We start from the raw sequence: 17,608 nt of genomic DNA, 5'->3' as shown, positions 1-17,608 counted from the left end.
GTTGTCATAGCTGTCCAATGTAATTTCCATGGAGTTGTTCATCCTTGCGTAACCATGAGACAAAATCCGGATGGATACTTTTGGGTACATGATGGTCATAACATGAGTTCAAAACAACTGGGTACTCGGAAAAATACGAGGTCAAATCATGACGTCAGTGATCTTCATGTCGGAGCGCTAGAAAGAGGCTGGAGTTCCCGAGGTTGATCAATTGAAAACGATTTTTCCCAGTGGGCGCTCCTTTTTTCCCGACCGAGATCCTAGTTGTTTTGAAAGGACTGAAGTAGTTCCCAGTTCTTTTGAACGGGGCAACTGTTAAACTCATGACACACTTAACTATTAGTGCGTTCAAGACAACTGGTGGCGCATTCAAAATAACTGAGAACTTGGAAAAAAACGATCCAACTCTGGATCTCAGGCCTTTTTCTAGAGCTCCAAATTACGTCATGATTTGACCTTGTATTTTTCCAAGTTCAAATGCTCCATTCAAAACTGGGTTTCTCTGAAAAATATGAGGTCAAATCATGACGTCAGTGGGTCTAAGGTCGTCTCTTACACACCCAGTGACAGTAGCTTTACCCTACATGTCAAACTCATTCCACAGAGGCCCAAGTGTCTGCGGGTTTCCGCTCCTTCCTTGTACTTGATTGATGAATTAAGTCACTAATTAGGAACGCCCCTCACCTGGTTGTCTAGGTCTTAATTGAAAGGAAAACCCCAAAACCAGCAGACTTTTTTTATTTGACCTTTGTTTATTTGACCTAGGCAAGTCAGTTAAGAACAAATTCTTATTTTCAATGACAGCCTAGGAACAGTGGGTTAACTGCCTTGTTCAGGTGCAGAGCGACAGTTTTTTTTACCTTGTCAGCTCAGGGATTCGATCTTGCAACCTTTCAGTTACAAATCCAACGCTCTAACCACTAGGCTACATTAGGCCCAAACTCCATCCAGCTGTGTAGTGCTAGGATAAAAACCAAAACATGCACCCAGATGGGGCCCCAGGACCGAGTTTGGGAAACCCTGTATACATTACATTCAAACGTGTGGTAAATGCAGAGGGGATTTCTTAAACTCATTGCCTATGCCAGGGCTCTCCAACCCTGTTCCTGGAGCGCTACCGTCCTATAGGTTGATATTCTGTTAGTTACAACTGGGGTTGGAGCGAAAACCTACAGGAGGGTATCGCTCCAAGAACAGGGTTGGAGAGCCCTGGCCTATGCAGTAAACCCTTTCACCCAGTCTTATCCCTGCTAGATTGTAACTCCAACCAACTGCAGCAATGAAAGAGGACACAGCAGAGAATCACTACAAAGTCTGTTTTATTGAGAAAGCAACGGAAGCTTGTATTTGTGTCTTTAAAAAAAGGGATAAAAGAAATGAAATTAACGACGATTCCAACATGTTACACACATTTTTCATCATGGGATAGAGGTAGGAGGAGGGGGACAAGGGGTTGGAAGAGGGGGATAATTAGGTCTTGGCTCATCTTAAAACCTTCCAGAACGTTCCCGATCCCTTGACCTCCTTTTCTCGCGGTCCCGTCCGCCACCTCTTCCGCCGTCGCCGCCACGGCCACGGTCTCGGGAGCGAGAACGCCTTTCCCGGGATCGTGAGCGAGAGCGGTGTCCTCCTCCTCCTCCTCCTTTGCTAGAAAGGGAGAAATAAAATGCTTGAACCACATAACAGCAGCACACAACTTAACCAGCCTAGAGAATACTCAAAAACATCAACTAAAAATGAGGCTTTTACTTTAGTCAACTACACAAGTACCAGTGGTGGGAAAAAGTACCCAATTGTCATACTTGAGTTAAAGTAAAAGATACCTTAACAGAAAATGACTCAAGTAAAAGTGAAAGCCATACAACAAAATCCTACTTGAGTAATAGTCTAAAAGTATTTGGTTTTAAATATACTTATCAAAAGTAAAAGTATAAATCATTTCAAATTCCTTCTATTCAGCAAACCAGACAGCACAATTTTCTTGTTTTTTTACATTTACGAATAGCCAGGGGCACGCTCCAACACTCAGACATAATTTACAAACAAAGCATTTGTGTTTAGTGAGTCTGCCAGATCAGATGCAGTAGGGATGACCAGGGATGTTCTCTTCACGTGATTTAGACAATTTTCCTGTCCTGTTAAGCATTAAAAATGGAACGAGTACCTTTCGGTGTCAAGAAAAATATAATGAGGAAATAGTACATAATTTTCTTTAGGAATGAAGCGGGGTAAAAGTTAAAGCAATCAAAAATACAAATAGTAAAGTACAGATACCCCAAAAAACTAAAGTAGTACTTTAAACCACTGCCAAGTACGGTATTGGATGCTTCACCATTCAATCCCATGAAACAGTCCGGACAGGCACGAACAAGGTCTTCCTGGAATACAAACATTCCCTAGAATGTGTCCTACCCTTTTCTGCGCCGTCCATACAGGTCCCGGCGAAGTTCCCTGGAGATGGGTTTCAGGTGCATGAAGTTACAGAAGCCTCCTCTGGTGCACTCTCTGTGGATGGTAGGCAAGCAGAGGGTTAATACTGTTACTGTGAGAAAAGCTTTTCCAATCTCCACCTGTATCCACTGACTAATCACATTTACCACCCTACACTCCAAACCAGAGGCTTAGCTAGCTACATGTATCTCTCCTGCTGGAGTTAGCCAAACAGTTCAACTGTAGCCTAAGCAAACGATGGGTAGTTCCAATGGAAAAACACTTGCGGTACCATCCCAAATGACACCCTATATAGTGCACTACATTTGACCAGGGCCCATAGGGAATAGGATGCCATTTCCTAACACAGCCTGAGTTATATGCTGCAGGGAGACAAGACTACATTCTTCCTGTTGGATAAGAGGTGGCAACTTAAGCCTTAAGCCAAAGGTGTAATTAATTAGGAAGCAAATGGAACAAAACAGGGGGGGTTCTGAATTTGTCCAATAGAAACTCTAGTTTTCGGTGTAAAACTTTTCCGTTTGGTTTACGTTGAAAAGAGTTTTAGGATTACTGATTACATGGTGGAACTGTAAAAATATGGTGGAATGCAGTGGTGAAACAAGGCATCTGGTTATTGTTGCAGGTACACTGACTGTCAAACACAGTAGTGTATAGAGATATTCATCAGAAAGAGAGATCGACACTGACCCCATCTCATACTGCCGACAGCAGGCTTCCCTGAAGTCAGTGACGGGGGAGAGCTCTGAGTGGACAGGCTGACCGTTGAACCAGCGGTTGTTCAGGTCCATCACCGCTTTCTCCGCATCCTCTTCCCGACGAAACTATACACACAGAGAGAAAAGAGAGGCCATGTTTTAGACAGATTTACACTGATGAAGGTCAATGAACCCAAAGACGAGAGACTATAAAAACAGGACTTTTTCCTGTTTCCCCAGACAGATTAACGCAACACACTGAAGATGGATGAAGTGAGAATTTAACATGGCTGACATGGGATCTCTGACCCTCACCTTCACATAGACGTTGCCGACCAGATGGTCTCCGAGGTTGTCACACACGTTCATCTCCTCCACCTCTCCGTACTTCTCCTCCATCTCTGTGAAGACTTCCTGTAGGGGTTAAGGTCAGAAGATGGGGTTAGGGTCATGTGTGACAAAAAAATCACTGATTGATAAGTAAAGCAGCACCATGGAGACCCACTTTAAAGACCCACTAATAAACTACACTGAACAAAAATATAGAAACAACATGCAACAATTTCACTAATACTAACCCACTAATAAACTACACTGAACAAAAATATAGAAACCGCAACACCCCCCCCCCGCTGCAACAGCACTTTCACTAATACTAACCCACTAATAAACTACACTGAACAAAAATATAGAAACGCAACATGCAACAATTTCAAAGACTTTACTGAGTTACAGTTCACATAAGGAAATCAGTCATTGAAATAAATTCATTAGGCCCTATTCTATGGATTTCACATGACTGGGAATACAGATATGCATCTGTTGGTCACAGAGACTTTAAAAGAAAAAGGTAGGGCGTGGATCAGAAAACCAGTCAGTATCTGGTGTGACCATTGTTTGCCTCATGCAGGGCGACACATCTCCTTCGCATAGAGTTGATCAGGGTGTTGATTATGGCCTGAGGAATGTTGTTCCACTCCTCTTCAATGGCTGTGCGAAGTTGCTGGATATTGGCGGGAACTGGAACAAGCTGTCGTACACGTCAATCCAGAGCATCCCAAACATGCTGAATGGGTGACATGTCTGGTGAGTATGCAGACCATGGAAGAACTGGGACACTGTCAGCTCCCAGGAATTGTGTACAGCTTCTTGTGACATGGGGCAGTGCATTATGCTGAAACACGAGGTGATGGTGCTGGATGAATGGCACGACAATGGGCCTCAGGATCTTGTCACATATTGCGGTGTATTCAAATTGCCATGGATAAAATGCAATTGTGTTTGTTGTCCATAGCGTATGCCTGCCCATTCCATAACCCTACCATAGGGAACTCTGTTCATAACGCTGACATCAGCAAACCGCTCGCCCACGCAACGCCATACACGTGGTCTGCGATTGGAAGTACTGCCAAATTCTCTAAAACAACAGTGGTGGGTTATGAGAGATATTAACATTCAATTCTCTGGCAACAGCTCTGTTGGACATGTTCTGCAGTCAGCATGCCAACTGCACACTCCCTCAACTTGAGACATCTGTGGCATTGTGTTGAGTGACAAAACTGCACATTTTAGAGTAGCCTTTTGTCACCAGCACAAGGTGCACCGTTGTAATGATCATGCCGTTTAATCAGCTTGTTGATATGCCACACCGGTCAGGTGGATGGATTATCTTGGGAAAGGAGAAATGCTCACTAACAGGGATGTAAACAAAATTGTACACAAAATTGTAAAGAAATTTGTGCGTGTGGAACATTTCTGGGATTCTTTTTATTTCAGCTCATGAAACCAACACTTTATTTAGAGATCCATTAATAACTAGATCTGTTATCATTAGACTTATTCTAGAGACCAACTAGTCTAGAGTCTTTTCTTTAAATGTGTTCTAAGCAGCAGCAGTAAACAACAGCCTGCTCTTGGAAACGATACTAACATGATTCTATATTACAGGTGCAGGTCAAACCAATGACATAATACACTGACAGGCCCTGTTTGAGAGCATCAAAACCATGATGTATTATGGGTAAATTGTGACTGAGTAATCTACAAATAATATTGAGTAGTTATTTATGATACAAGGCGATTTGTACATCAGTTACGTCTCGCCTTCAAAGTCAGCTGCAGTGTGGAACATACCCATGGTTTCTACACAGCTGACAGACTCACTGAGGGTCTTTTCCATTACCCAACTACATATCCTCTACTGTACAAATACTGCCCCTTTCACATCAGTGAACAGGGACAATATTGGCACAGCAGTATTGATCCTGTTGTGAAAAGTAAATGGGAGAGAGGAAGTTGATACCGTGCACAACAGGTAGGTTTGGCAGAGATAAGGTGAAACATCACAAGTCTCTCATGCCGAGGTCACTCACCTCAAAGAACTCGTCATAGTGCTCTTGCATCTCCACATCGCTGACGGCACCTAAAACCATGAACAAATAACCAGTCAGAAAGCAGCTAGGCGGAGGCAGAGTCACTAAGCATCTGCATCAGGGCAATTTCACATCCAACGACTTACGAGAATATATAGACAACATACCAAGCTAAACCATGAAACTAACATACAAGTGAACTTTGTGTACGTTTCACATTTGTCCTATAGCCACCATTTTAATTCCCTGTTACTTTATGCCCCTTGGAAATCCCCAGATAAACATTACAATGGTGCAACAGCTTAGTAAATCAGGCCAGTAATCTATTAGAATTATATCAATTAAGCCAAGTTCATGTATACATTAAGATGAAATCACTTTGGAACAACAATCTTAATGACAGTGTCTCAGCACAAGCCAGCTTCAGTGACGGCGTTTGAGAACACTGGCAGTGGAGCTGGCTGGTGCTGAAAATGAGTGCCAACGAAGCTAGTATGAGCAAGAAATGCATGCAAACTAGTCAATTTTAGAAGTTGAAAGTCTAGAAATATACAGAAACATTAACTGCATTTCAGGAGTATTTTACCCATAACATTCAACCTGAAGGACAGGACAGACGGCTCCCCATTTTCCGCTTCCCTGTGGTCTTGGTATTAAACTGAATGACCCTCATGCAAGAGGCAATATAATGCAAGCATGACACATTTACTCATACTAAATCGACATAAGAACCTAGGCTAGGTAAATATATAGCTGCTATCTTGCCAGTCAGAGGGGGTCTATGGGAATGGTATGCTTTTCAGCGCTATTGATCAAGTGACATGTCTGGCCTTCTCCATGACAAAAACACTACTTCAAAATGTATATTTTGCATGAGCAACAGCATTAGTGTGCCATGGGGAAAGCTGTCCACACTGAGCCCATCACACCAGGCTCACATCACTGATGCCTCCAGGGAAAACAGTGTACATGTTTGGATTCAGCTAATAGGAATATAATAGCATATGGGTGTTGGCTGGGCACATTGTTTTTAGTATAGCCTGGACCTGAATTCAAACTAAATGTTTCCCAAGAAAAATATCTAAGATATTTTACTGTTTCATGGCAAATGGGGGTGTTGTTGCAGCAAAGGTAGGTAGGTGTATAACAGTATAATATAATGGAGGTGTTTTGCAGTGTAGGTAGGTAGGTGTACACCAGATAACAGTATAATATAATGGAGGTGTTGTTGCAGTGTAGGTAGGTAGGTGTACACCAGATAACAGTATAATATAATGGAGGTGTTGTAGTGTAGGAAGGTAGGTGTACACCAGATAACAGTATAATATAATGGAGGTGTTGTAGTGTAGGTAGGTAGGTGTACACCAGATAACAGTATAATATAATGGAGGTGTTGTAGTGTAGGTAGGTAGGTGTACACCAGATAACAATATAATGGAGGTGTTGTTGCAGTGTAGGTAGGTAGGTGTACACCAGATAACAGTACAATATAATGGAGGTGTTGTTGCAGTGTAGGTAGGTAGGTGTACACCAGATAACAGTATCATATAATGGAGGTGTTGTTGCAGTGTAGGTAGGTAGGTGTAGACCAGATAACAGTATAATATAATGGAGGTGTTGTAGTGTAGGTTGGTAGGTGTACACCAGATAACAGTATAATATAATGGAGGTGTTGCAGTGTAGGTAGGTAGGTGTACACCAGATAACAGTATAATATAATGGAGGTGTTGTTGCAGTGTAGGTAGGTAGGTGTACACCAGATAACAGTATAATATAATGGAGGTGTTGTTGCAGTGTAGGTAGGTAGGTGTACACCAGATAACAGTACAATATAATGGAGGTGTTGTAGTGTAGGTAGGTAGGTGTACACCAGATAACAGTATAATATAATGGAGGTGTTGTAGTGTAGGTAGGTAGGTGTACACCAGATAACAGTATAATGGAGGTGTTGTTGCAGTGTAGGTAGGTAGGTGTACACCAGATAACAGTACAATATAATGGAGGTGTTGTAGTGTAGGTAGGTAGGTGTACACCAGATAACAGTACAATATAATGGAGGTGTTGTAGTGTAGGTAGGTAGGTGTACACCAGATAACAGTACAATATAATGGAGGTGTTGTAGTGTAGGTAGGTAGGTGTACACCAGATAACAGTATAATATAATGGAGGTGTTGTAGTGTAGGTAGGTAGGTGTACACCAGATAACAGTATAATATAATGGAGGTGTTGTTGCAGTGTAGGTAGGTAGGTGTACACCAGATAACAGTATAATATAATGGAGGTGTTGTTGCAGTGTAGGTAGGTAGGTGTACACCAGATAACAGTATAATATAATGGAGGTGTTGTAGTGTAGGTTGGTAGGTGTACACCAGATAACAGTACAATATAATGGAGGTGTTGTTGCAGTGTAGGTAGGTAGGTGTACACCAGATAACAGTACAATATAATGGAGGTGTTGCAGTGTAGGTAGGTAGGTGTACACCAGATAACAGTATAATATAATGGAGGTGTTGTTGCAGTGTAGGTAGGTAGGTGTACACCAGATAACAGTACAATATAATGGAGGTGTTGTAGTGTAGGTAGGTAGGTGTACACCAGATAACAGTACAATATAATGGAGGTGTTGTAGTGTAGGTAGGTAGGTGTACACCAGATAACAGTATAATATAATGTTGTTGTAGTGTAGGTAGGTAGGTGTACACCAGCTAACAGTATAATATATTGGAGGTGTTGTTGCAGTGTAGGTAGGTAGGTGTACACCAGATAACAGTATAATATAATGGAGGTGTTGCAGTGTAGGTAGGTAGGTGTACACCAGATAACAGTATAATATAATGGAGGTGTTGCAGTGTAGGTAGGTAGGTGTACACCAGATAACAGTATAATATAATGGAGGTGTTGCAGTGTAGGTAGGTAGGTGTACACCAGATAACAGTATAATATAATGGAGGTGTTGCAGTGTAGGTAGGTAGGTGTACACCAGATAACAGTATAATATAATGGAGGTGTTGCAGTGTAGGTAGGTAGGTGTACACCAGATAACAGTATAATATAATGGAGGTGTTGTTGCAGTGTAGGTAGGTAGGTGTACACCAGATAACAGTATAATATAATGGAGGTGTTGTAGTGTAGGTAGGTAGGTGTACACCAGATAACAATATAATGGAGGTGTTGTTGCAGTGTAGGTAGGTAGGTGTACACCAGATAACAGTATAATATAATGGAGGTGTTGTGTAGGTTGGTAGGTGTACACCAGATAACAGTACAATATAATGGAGGTGTTGTTGCAGTGTAGGTAGGTAGGTGTACACCAGATAACAGTATAATATAATGGAGGTGTTGCAGTGTAGGTAGGTAGGTGTACACCAGATAACAGTATAATATAATGGAGGTGTTGTTGCAGTGTAGGTAGGTAGGTGTACACCAGATAACAGTACAATATAATGGAGGTGTTGTAGTGTAGGTAGGTAGGTGTACACCAGATAACAGTATAATATAATGTTGTTGTAGTGTAGGTAGGTAGGTGTACACCAGCTAACAGTATAATATATTGGAGGTGTTGTTGCAGTGTAGGTAGGTAGGTGTACACCAGATAACAGTATAATATAATGGAGGTGTTGCAGTGTAGGTAGGTAGGTGTACACCAGATAACAGTATAATATAATGGAGGGTGTTGCAGTGTAGGTAGGTAGGTGTACACCAGATAACAGTATAATATAATGGAGGTGTTGCAGTGTAGGTAGGTAGGTGTACACCAGATAACAGTATAATATAATGGAGGTGTTGTTGCAGTGTAGGTAGGTAGGTGTACACCAGATAACAGTATAATATAATGGAGGTGTTGTCAGTGTAGGTAGGGTGTACACCAGATAACAGTATAATATAATGGAGGTGTTGTTGCAGTGTAGGTAGGTGTACACCAGATAACAGTATAATATAATGGAGGTGTTGTTGCAGTGTAGGTAGGTAGGTGTACACCAGATAACAGTATAATGGAGGTGTTGCAGTGTAGGTAGGTAGGTGTACACCAGATAACAGTACAATATAATGGAGGTGTTGTTGCAGTGTAGGTAGGTAGGTGTACACCAGGTAACAGTACAATATAATGGAGGTGTTGTTGCAGTGTAGGTAGGTAGGTGTACACCAGATAACAGTATAATATAATGGAGGTGTTGTTGCAGTGTAGGTAGGTAGGTGTACACCAGATAACAGTATAATATAATGGAGGTGTTGTAGTGTAGGTAGGTGGTGACACCAGATAACAGTATAATATAATGGAGGTGTTGTTGCAGTGTAGGTAGGTAGGTGTACACCAGATAACAGTATAATGGAGGTGTTGCAGTGTAGGTAGGTAGGTGTACACCAGGTAACAGTACAATATAATGGAGGTGTTGTTGCAGTGTAGGTAGGTAGGTGTACACCAGATAACAGTATAATATAATGGAGGTGTTGTAGTGTAGGTAGGTTGGTGTACACCAGATAACAGTATAATATAATGGAGGTGTTGTAGTGTAGGTAGGTAGGTGTACACCAGATAACAGTATAATGGAGGTGTTGTAGTGTACGTAGGTAGGTGTACACCAGATAACAGTATAATGGAGGTGTTGTAGTGTACGTAGGTAGGTGTACACCAGATAACAGTACAATATAATGGAGGTGTTGTTGCAGTGTAGGTAGGTAGGTGTACACCAGATAACAGTATAATATAATGGAGGTGTTGTAGTGTAGGTAGGTGTACACCAGATAACAGTATAATATAATGGAGGTGTTGTAGTGTAGGTAGGTAGGTGTACACCAGATAACAGTATAATATAATGGAGGTGTTGTTGCAGTGTAGGTAGGTAGGTGTACACCAGATAACAGTATAATATAATGGAGGTGTTGTTGCAGTGTAGGTAGGTAGGTGTACACCAGATAACAGTATAATGGAGGTGTTGCAGTGTAGGTAGGTAGGTGTACACCAGGTAACAGTACAATATAATGGAGGTGTTGTTGCAGTGTAGGTAGGTAGGTGTACACCAGATAACAGTATAATATAATGGAGGTGTTGTAGTGTAGGTAGGTTGGTGTACACCAGATAACAGTATAATATAATGGAGGTGTTGTAGTGTAGGTAGGTAGGTGTACACCAGATAACAGTATAATGGAGGTGTTGTGCAGTGTACGTAGGTAGGTGTACACCAGATAACAGTATAATGGAGGTGTTGTAGTGTACGTAGGTAGGTGTACACCAGATAACAGTACAATATAATGGAGGTGTTGTTGCAGTGTAGGTAGGTAGGTGTACACCAGATAACAGTATAATATAATGGAGGTGTTGTAGTGTAGGGTAGGTGTACACCAGATAACAGTATAATATAATGGAGGTGTTGTTGCAGTGTAGGTAGGTAGGTGTACACCAGATAACAGTATAATATAATGGAGGTGTTGTTGCAGTGTAGGTAGGTAGGTGTACACCAGATAACAGTATAATATAATGGAGGTGTTGTAGTGTAGGTAGGTAGGTGTACACCAGATAACAGTATAATATAATGGAGGTGTTGTTGCAGTGTAGGTAGGTAGGTGTACACCAGATAACAGTATAATATAATGGAGGTGTTGTAGTGTAGGAAGGTAGGTGTACACCAGATAACAGTATAATATAATGGAGGTGTTGTAGTGTAGGTAGGTAGGTGTACACCAGATAACAGTATAATATAATGGAGGTGTTGTAGTGTAGGTAGGTAGGTAGGTGTACACCAGATAACAATATAATGGAGGTGTTGTTGCAGTGTAGGTAGGTAGGTGTACACCAGATAACAGTATAATATAATGGAGGTGTTGTTGCAGTGTAGGTAGGTAGGTGTACACCAGATAACAGTACAATATAATGGAGGTGTTGTAGTGTAGGTAGGTAGGTGTACACCAGATAACAGTATAATATAATGGAGGTGTTGTAGTGTAGGTAGGTAGGTGTACACAAGATAACAGTATAATGGAGGTGTTGTTGCAGTGTAGGTAGGTAGGTGTACACCAGATAACAGTACAATATAATGGAGGTGTTGTAGTGTAGGTAGGTAGGTGTACACCAGATAACAGTATAATATAATGGAGGTGTTGTTGCAGTGTAGGTAGGTAGGTGTACACCAGATAACAGTACAATATAATGGAGGTGTTGTTGTAGTGTAGGTAGGTAGGTGTACACCAGATAACAGTATAATATAATGGAGGTGTTGTTGCAGTGTAGGTAGGTAGGTGTACACCAGATAACAGTATAATATAATGGAGGTGTTGTTGTAGTGTAGGTAGGTAGGGTGTACACCAGATAACAGTATAATATAATGGAGGTGTTGTTGCAGTGTAGGTAGGTAGGTGTACACCAGATAACAGTATAATATAATGGAGGTGTTGTAGTGTAGGTTGGTAGGTGTACACCAGATAACAGTACAATATAATGGAGGTGTTGTTGCAGTGTAGGTAGGTAGGTGTACACCAGATAACAGTATAATATAATGGAGGTGTTGCATTGTAGGTAGGTGTACACCAGATAACAGTATAATATAATGGAGGTGTTGTTGCAGTGTAGGTAGGTAGGTGTACACCAGATAACAGTATCATATAATGGAGGTGTTGTAGTGTAGGTAGGTAGGTGTACACCAGATAACAGTATAATATAATGGAGGTGTTGTAGTGTAGGTAGGTAGGTGTACACCAGATAACAGTATAATATAATGGAGGTGTTGTAGTGTAGGTAGGTAGGTGTACACCAGATAACAGTATAATATAATGAGCAGTCCATGCCGCAGGGCCTTGCAAATGTAGGGGGAACTTACAGCGTATACCATCGGCAGACTGGGCAGTGTTTTGAGGGTTACGGTAAATGTTCAACAGGGCAATGGTCTGAAATACAAAACGGACATTTTTGTGATACATGTCAAGCAGAAATGGGGTTTTGGGGAAGAAAGTTAAATTAGATAAAGTATCATGCTCCTTACAACAGGCCCTGAAGAGAACACACTAGGGTCAGCTAATACTTCCTCAATGGACACATTTCAAGCCATAACTAGCTTCATTAGTCCCCTCTATGGAACTCTGCTCTGAACCATAGAGTGCATGGTGTGATCTGAAATGCTGAAAGAGAAGGTAACGGTGTGTCTCCTGACCACAGACGTCTCTGCCAGGGCTTCACAGGAGGCTGCAATCACAAGGAACTCTGAACGAATCAAAGTAATGCCAGTTAAAAAGAGACATTACTGACAAGTGTTACTGGAGAAGTAGCAAGGACTCTGGTAGGTTCATGTGTTGATCATTCAATCCAACACATTTTCCCAAAGGAAATAGCCAATTGTGAATAGGTTCACAGTAAAAAAGCCATCTAAGTAAGCACATGTGAAGCCATCTCTGGGCTATGGAGGGAGGGAGGTGTTTGGCTAGTTCTGAGGTCCTTGTTTGGAAAGTCAGTCATCAGAAGAGAACAGAACCGTGGCCCAGACAGACTCCTGTGAGAGTCCACAGCCATACCTACCTGTGTGAGAGGAGAGGCGTCAGCTCTGGTAAGACAGGGCTCAACACTGGGTACTGCTCACACAGTGGAGGGGTACAACTAGGTCTACCCAATTATAGGTCTTGTGCTCAAGTTAGTTTGGGATTTCAATTGGTCAACATAGCCTATAGCAGAATGGAATATGTTTCTGTTTTGAGTGGCTGAGAGATTGTGTATAAGAGGGCAAAGACTGAGGCAGAGGAAACAAATATTTGACGATACAAAACAGAGATTGAGGAGCATCCTGTTAATTTATCTGGTAGTAATGGTTTGCCATTCAGGGTGGGGACTGGGAGGAGCAGTTACAGTAGCCGAAGTGTGAGAAAGGTACTATAATGTTGGGTTCCCTCCTAACAGTGCTGAGGCAGTCCCTCACAGCTCGGCTGCTACGTGACCTACATATGGGGAGCAGGAGGGGGGAAAAGGAGGGATTTCTGAACCCCTGAGGCAGATCTTTGGACTTACAGCGAGAGGCGTCGGCCGTCTGTGCACTGTTTTGGGGGTTACGGTAGATGTTTTGAATCAAGATGGTCTGCCGGGGATGACAAGAATACAAGAGATAAATCATTCAATTTGTGTAAATCCCAAATGAGTCTAGGTCCCTGATTATTGACGTAAATACACTACTGTGTTTACTGACGTAGGAATCGAATCTCTCCTTAGAATCTATGGGCTGTATTTCAGAGAAGTTGGGGTAGAGGACAGAATGTGAACGGAGCGAGCAGCGAGTTTCCAAAGGCTGGAGCGCCAGCCTTCTCACCCGATTCCAATAGCGCTCACTTCCCGAGCTCAGGGCATGCCCAGCCCAGCATGCATTTGTAGTCTACATGTGTGCTGCTATAGCCCCTTGCTTTAGCTACTGTCATCAAGTATGCTACATATTTCCATAAAATTTTTAAAAAAAAATGTTTTTATCAAGGTGACTTAAAAAGACGAGAAGGATCAAGAGCGAGTGCGGTGATGTAGTCTCTACAACTAAAGAATCATTTTGGTGGCTTCCCGGGTCTAAGGCACTGCATTGCAGTGTTGCGGAGTCACTACAGCCAGGGGTTCGATCCCAGGCCGTGTCACAACCGGCCGTGTCACATAATTGATTTTGGCCCAATAGGTCTGGCATATTACCTCTTTCAAGGAGCTTTCCATTTTGATAGGATTATTTGTTAAATTGTGATTTAAACGAATGGAGCGGCTGTTTTTTTCTTAGAGGAGGATCATCCAATCAGTCTACTGATAGAAAGCTTTGTTTTGTTTCTCATGGTTCGGCATAGGGCCAAGCACAACTATCCTGAGTTGGGAGACCTAGGGTTGGGTCAGATTGAGTCTTTCGATATGAAGTGGCTGAGCTGTTTAATGAAGCACAAGGACAGGGGAACTGAGCTGCCATCGTGTCCATCAAATGTCTACCAAAGAGCCAGGCAAGCCTTCACTAAATGAGTGGAGCAGGTTGGCCGCATGTCCATGTGAGCATTGTCAAAAGACCCAGGTTGGAGGAAAATATATACCATTCAGGATAACACTACTTCATTTCATCAAGGTTGTGCCATTGCATCATGCATACCATAATCAGCATTAGCCTACCAGTGGCTAGGGTGACCACATATCCCGGATTGTGCAGGACACTCCCACATTTAAATTAAAACACCACTAACTTACAAAAAAAGTTAGATGTCTGTATTTAAGTCAGATTTCCTATTCATTTGATGAGAATTGACATTCTTAACCGTCTCTTTTGTAGTCATGTTGCACTTTTGACAAAATATATTATAAGGCCGTGGTACTGGTAACGTTGAACACTTCTCCAATCGTTGAGGATCTCTGATATTCTGCACAGCGCAAGATGAGACTTAAGCCAATGTCATATTGTCAACCAAAATCACATTTGTCAAATCCTTTCGAGATTTGCAGCTGACAGTGAGTAAACTACTTACAAAAAGTTTGCTTCTGATGAATAGCTAAAAGAGTAAATATTAGACTGACAGATAAGGTCATTTTGTCACACTTGTAAGGCACTCCATACTCAGTTCCTCATTCAACGTAATTGCTGCTACTTCACTCAATCCTGTTTTAAGTCCTCCTTCCTAACTGTATTAAATTCTCTGACAAACCAGAAATGGTTCCTTGGCCAAATATTCCCTGATTTTCATAACAGCCACACATGTGGTCTCTCTTGCGTCACGTGGTCTCTTTTGCGTCACCACATTTTGTGCGAGCCCGTAAAAAGAGTAGGCTTCATGCGCTTCAATTACCCTGGTGTAGCTGCAAAAAAACATGTATTCATGTAGGCTACACTGTCCCACGAACATCTCGCAAAATCATCCTGTTGTACCGCATTTGGGTATTTTAAAAATGTGGTCACCCTACCAACAGCAGTTGCTTCTCTTCTGATGATAAATATTGACTGAGAAGCATTGACATGCTGCCAACCCTATCCTCATCAACCATAATGCAGGTTCTCTGAAAGGCAACAGAACACAATGTTATATACACACACACTTCTGTAGGTAAGCCAATCGTGGAATCTGAAATGCAAACGTGCACATGGTTAGTGGAAACAGATCGGCAAACATTTAGGTCTACTTTACATCTGCTCAGCAACCTGTTCTTCCACATGATGCTATTGCAGTATGTACCTAGGCCCATTGGAACATGGAAGCAACATTGCAAACGTGAATGGAATTAGGGCTAATTGACAACAATGCATGTTTCAGTACTTCATTAATGATTATTTGATCCTACACAAGGTTAAGTCCAATCGCCACACAAACAAGTAAACAATCAAATGTGATTATAATCAGTAACGCGAACTAGCTAACAAAGAAAGCTAAGGAAGTCCTGATACATTCTAGTGGGCTATATCACAAGCATCGGGCAATTGCTTGCCATAAACCCCTAGCTACCTAATCATATTCAAGACATAATAAGTACACTTACCTGGCTGAAAGTTGGCTTGTTGTGCAACCTAGAGCAGCGGTCCCCATGTCTGCACGCTCCAATTTTAAAGTAGAATGAACAATTGACCCTTGAACATGGACAAGAAAGTAAACAAATTAGATGTTGATAAATGGCTAGATTAGTGTTTGCTTTGTATAGTTTTGTTGCTGCATCTAGCTAGCTACAATGGAAAACAAACACGATTCGGTGTGTGCTTGTGCAGTAGCCAACCTAGCCACTGGAGTCGTCTCGAGACAATGCTAAAGAGTTAGCTAGCTACAGTAGCACGCTAGTTAGCTGCAGATTAGCTTAGCAAGCCAACTTTGAGGTTATACTAACTAGCAAACTATTTAACTACTGACTTGTAAAACATTTGATACTAAATTACTCTAGAAAATAAAGACTGATTTAGCTTAGTCTGGCCGATTTGGAGGGATACTGACGCGACGCAGCACATGCCACATTTTCAAACCAAGCCGCCGCCTCCTCCATTCAAGCAAGTTAGCTAGCCCTCTACAGTATAGTCAGGAAGCTACGCTAGCTAGCCACACAAGTCTGAATGAAAAGCAACGGGTGCAGCAGCAGTCGTATTTGTAAGTAAACTGGTAGCTTGTTGGGTTAAAACGTGCACGTTCTACAGAATAGGCATTTTACTAGCATTATTATTTCAGCTTTTTCACAAAAAGACGAAATAACCTACTTGTCTTTCTCTGTTCCGAAAATGGAGGCCAGGTACTCCGCCATCTTCGGTTTGTCAACTAAACTGTGCTCTACGTCATGTATTCAACGCTTGCCGCTTTTTTGATAGAGGCAAAAATGGTGCTCTTCGTCATTGTCGTTTGCATAGGCTCTTATCTTGTCTGTTTTTTCCCCTTAATACTCCCATGGGGGCGCAATTGCATCCGTTTTGGTTTCATGAATTGGGCCAACGGTTATGATAACTAAAGCCCTTTCATCTGTTTTAGGGCCCTGTAGAAAATATCTGTTTGTATGCTACGCTGAATGAAGAAGAAGAAGAAGAAGGGGAAGAATGTTTTAAGAAGAAGATGACTTTATTGTCTAACGTCCATTCATAATGTAAATTAGTAGCAAGGGGTTTCAGACTTCCTAGTATCATTCAATGAGAGGATAGTAGAGCTGACAAAACAACAACAGCATAGATCCTAAAGCCACCACACAATGTTGGCACATGACTCAATATTACCCTCTATCCACACAGAAAAGCCACAGCAGGGTTATATTAAAGACTATGTGTATGTTCACACAGAGAGATCTGACAGGTATTGTATGAGATATTGAGCCTACTGTAATGTGTATAACTGTAGCCTACTGTAATGTGTATAACTGTAGCCTACTGTAATGTGTATAACTGTAGCCTACTGTAATGTGCATCACTTTAGCCTACTGTAATGTGTATAACTTTAGCCTACTGTAATGTGTATAACTTTAGCCTACTGTAATGTGTATAACTGTAGCCTACTGTAATGTGTATAACTTTAGCCTACTGTAATGTGTATAACTTTAGCCTATTGTAATGTGAATAACTTTAGCCTACTGTAATGTGTATAACTTTAGCCTATTGTAATGTGTATCACTTTAGCTTACTGTAATGTGTATAACTTTAGCCTACTGTA

General features: G+C 41.7%; 1 protein-coding gene across 2 annotated transcripts; it reads right to left on the bottom strand.

Annotated features, from left to right (window-relative positions):
* Positions 1-1,302: 1,302 nt before the first annotated feature.
* Positions 1,303-16,928, bottom strand: LOC106575755 (splicing factor U2AF 35 kDa subunit). 2 transcript variants are annotated; one of them, XM_045699413.2, is made up of 8 exons: positions 16,675-16,928; positions 15,975-16,062; positions 13,509-13,575; positions 5,522-5,571; positions 3,465-3,563; positions 3,142-3,275; positions 2,413-2,505; positions 1,303-1,647 (listed from the first exon to the last, which is right to left on the bottom strand). In XM_045699413.2, exons 1-8 carry the CDS (start codon positions 16,716-16,718, stop codon positions 1,488-1,490), a joined length of 735 nt encoding a protein of 244 aa, XP_045555369.1. In that variant the 5' UTR covers positions 16,719-16,928; the 3' UTR covers positions 1,303-1,487. The 2 variants fall into 2 exon arrangements, with proteins under 2 accessions (XP_045555369.1, XP_045555368.1); XM_045699412.2 differs by lacking the exon at positions 13,509-13,575 and adding an exon at positions 12,334-12,400.
* Between the last annotated feature and the right edge of the window lie 680 nt (positions 16,929-17,608).

Source organism: Salmo salar, chromosome 17 (assembly GCF_965601325.2).
Source record: "Salmo salar chromosome 17, fSalSal1, whole genome shotgun sequence".
Classification (NCBI taxonomy): Eukaryota; Metazoa; Chordata; class Actinopteri; order Salmoniformes; family Salmonidae; genus Salmo; species Salmo salar.
This window is presented reverse-complemented; position numbering and strand designations above follow the sequence as displayed.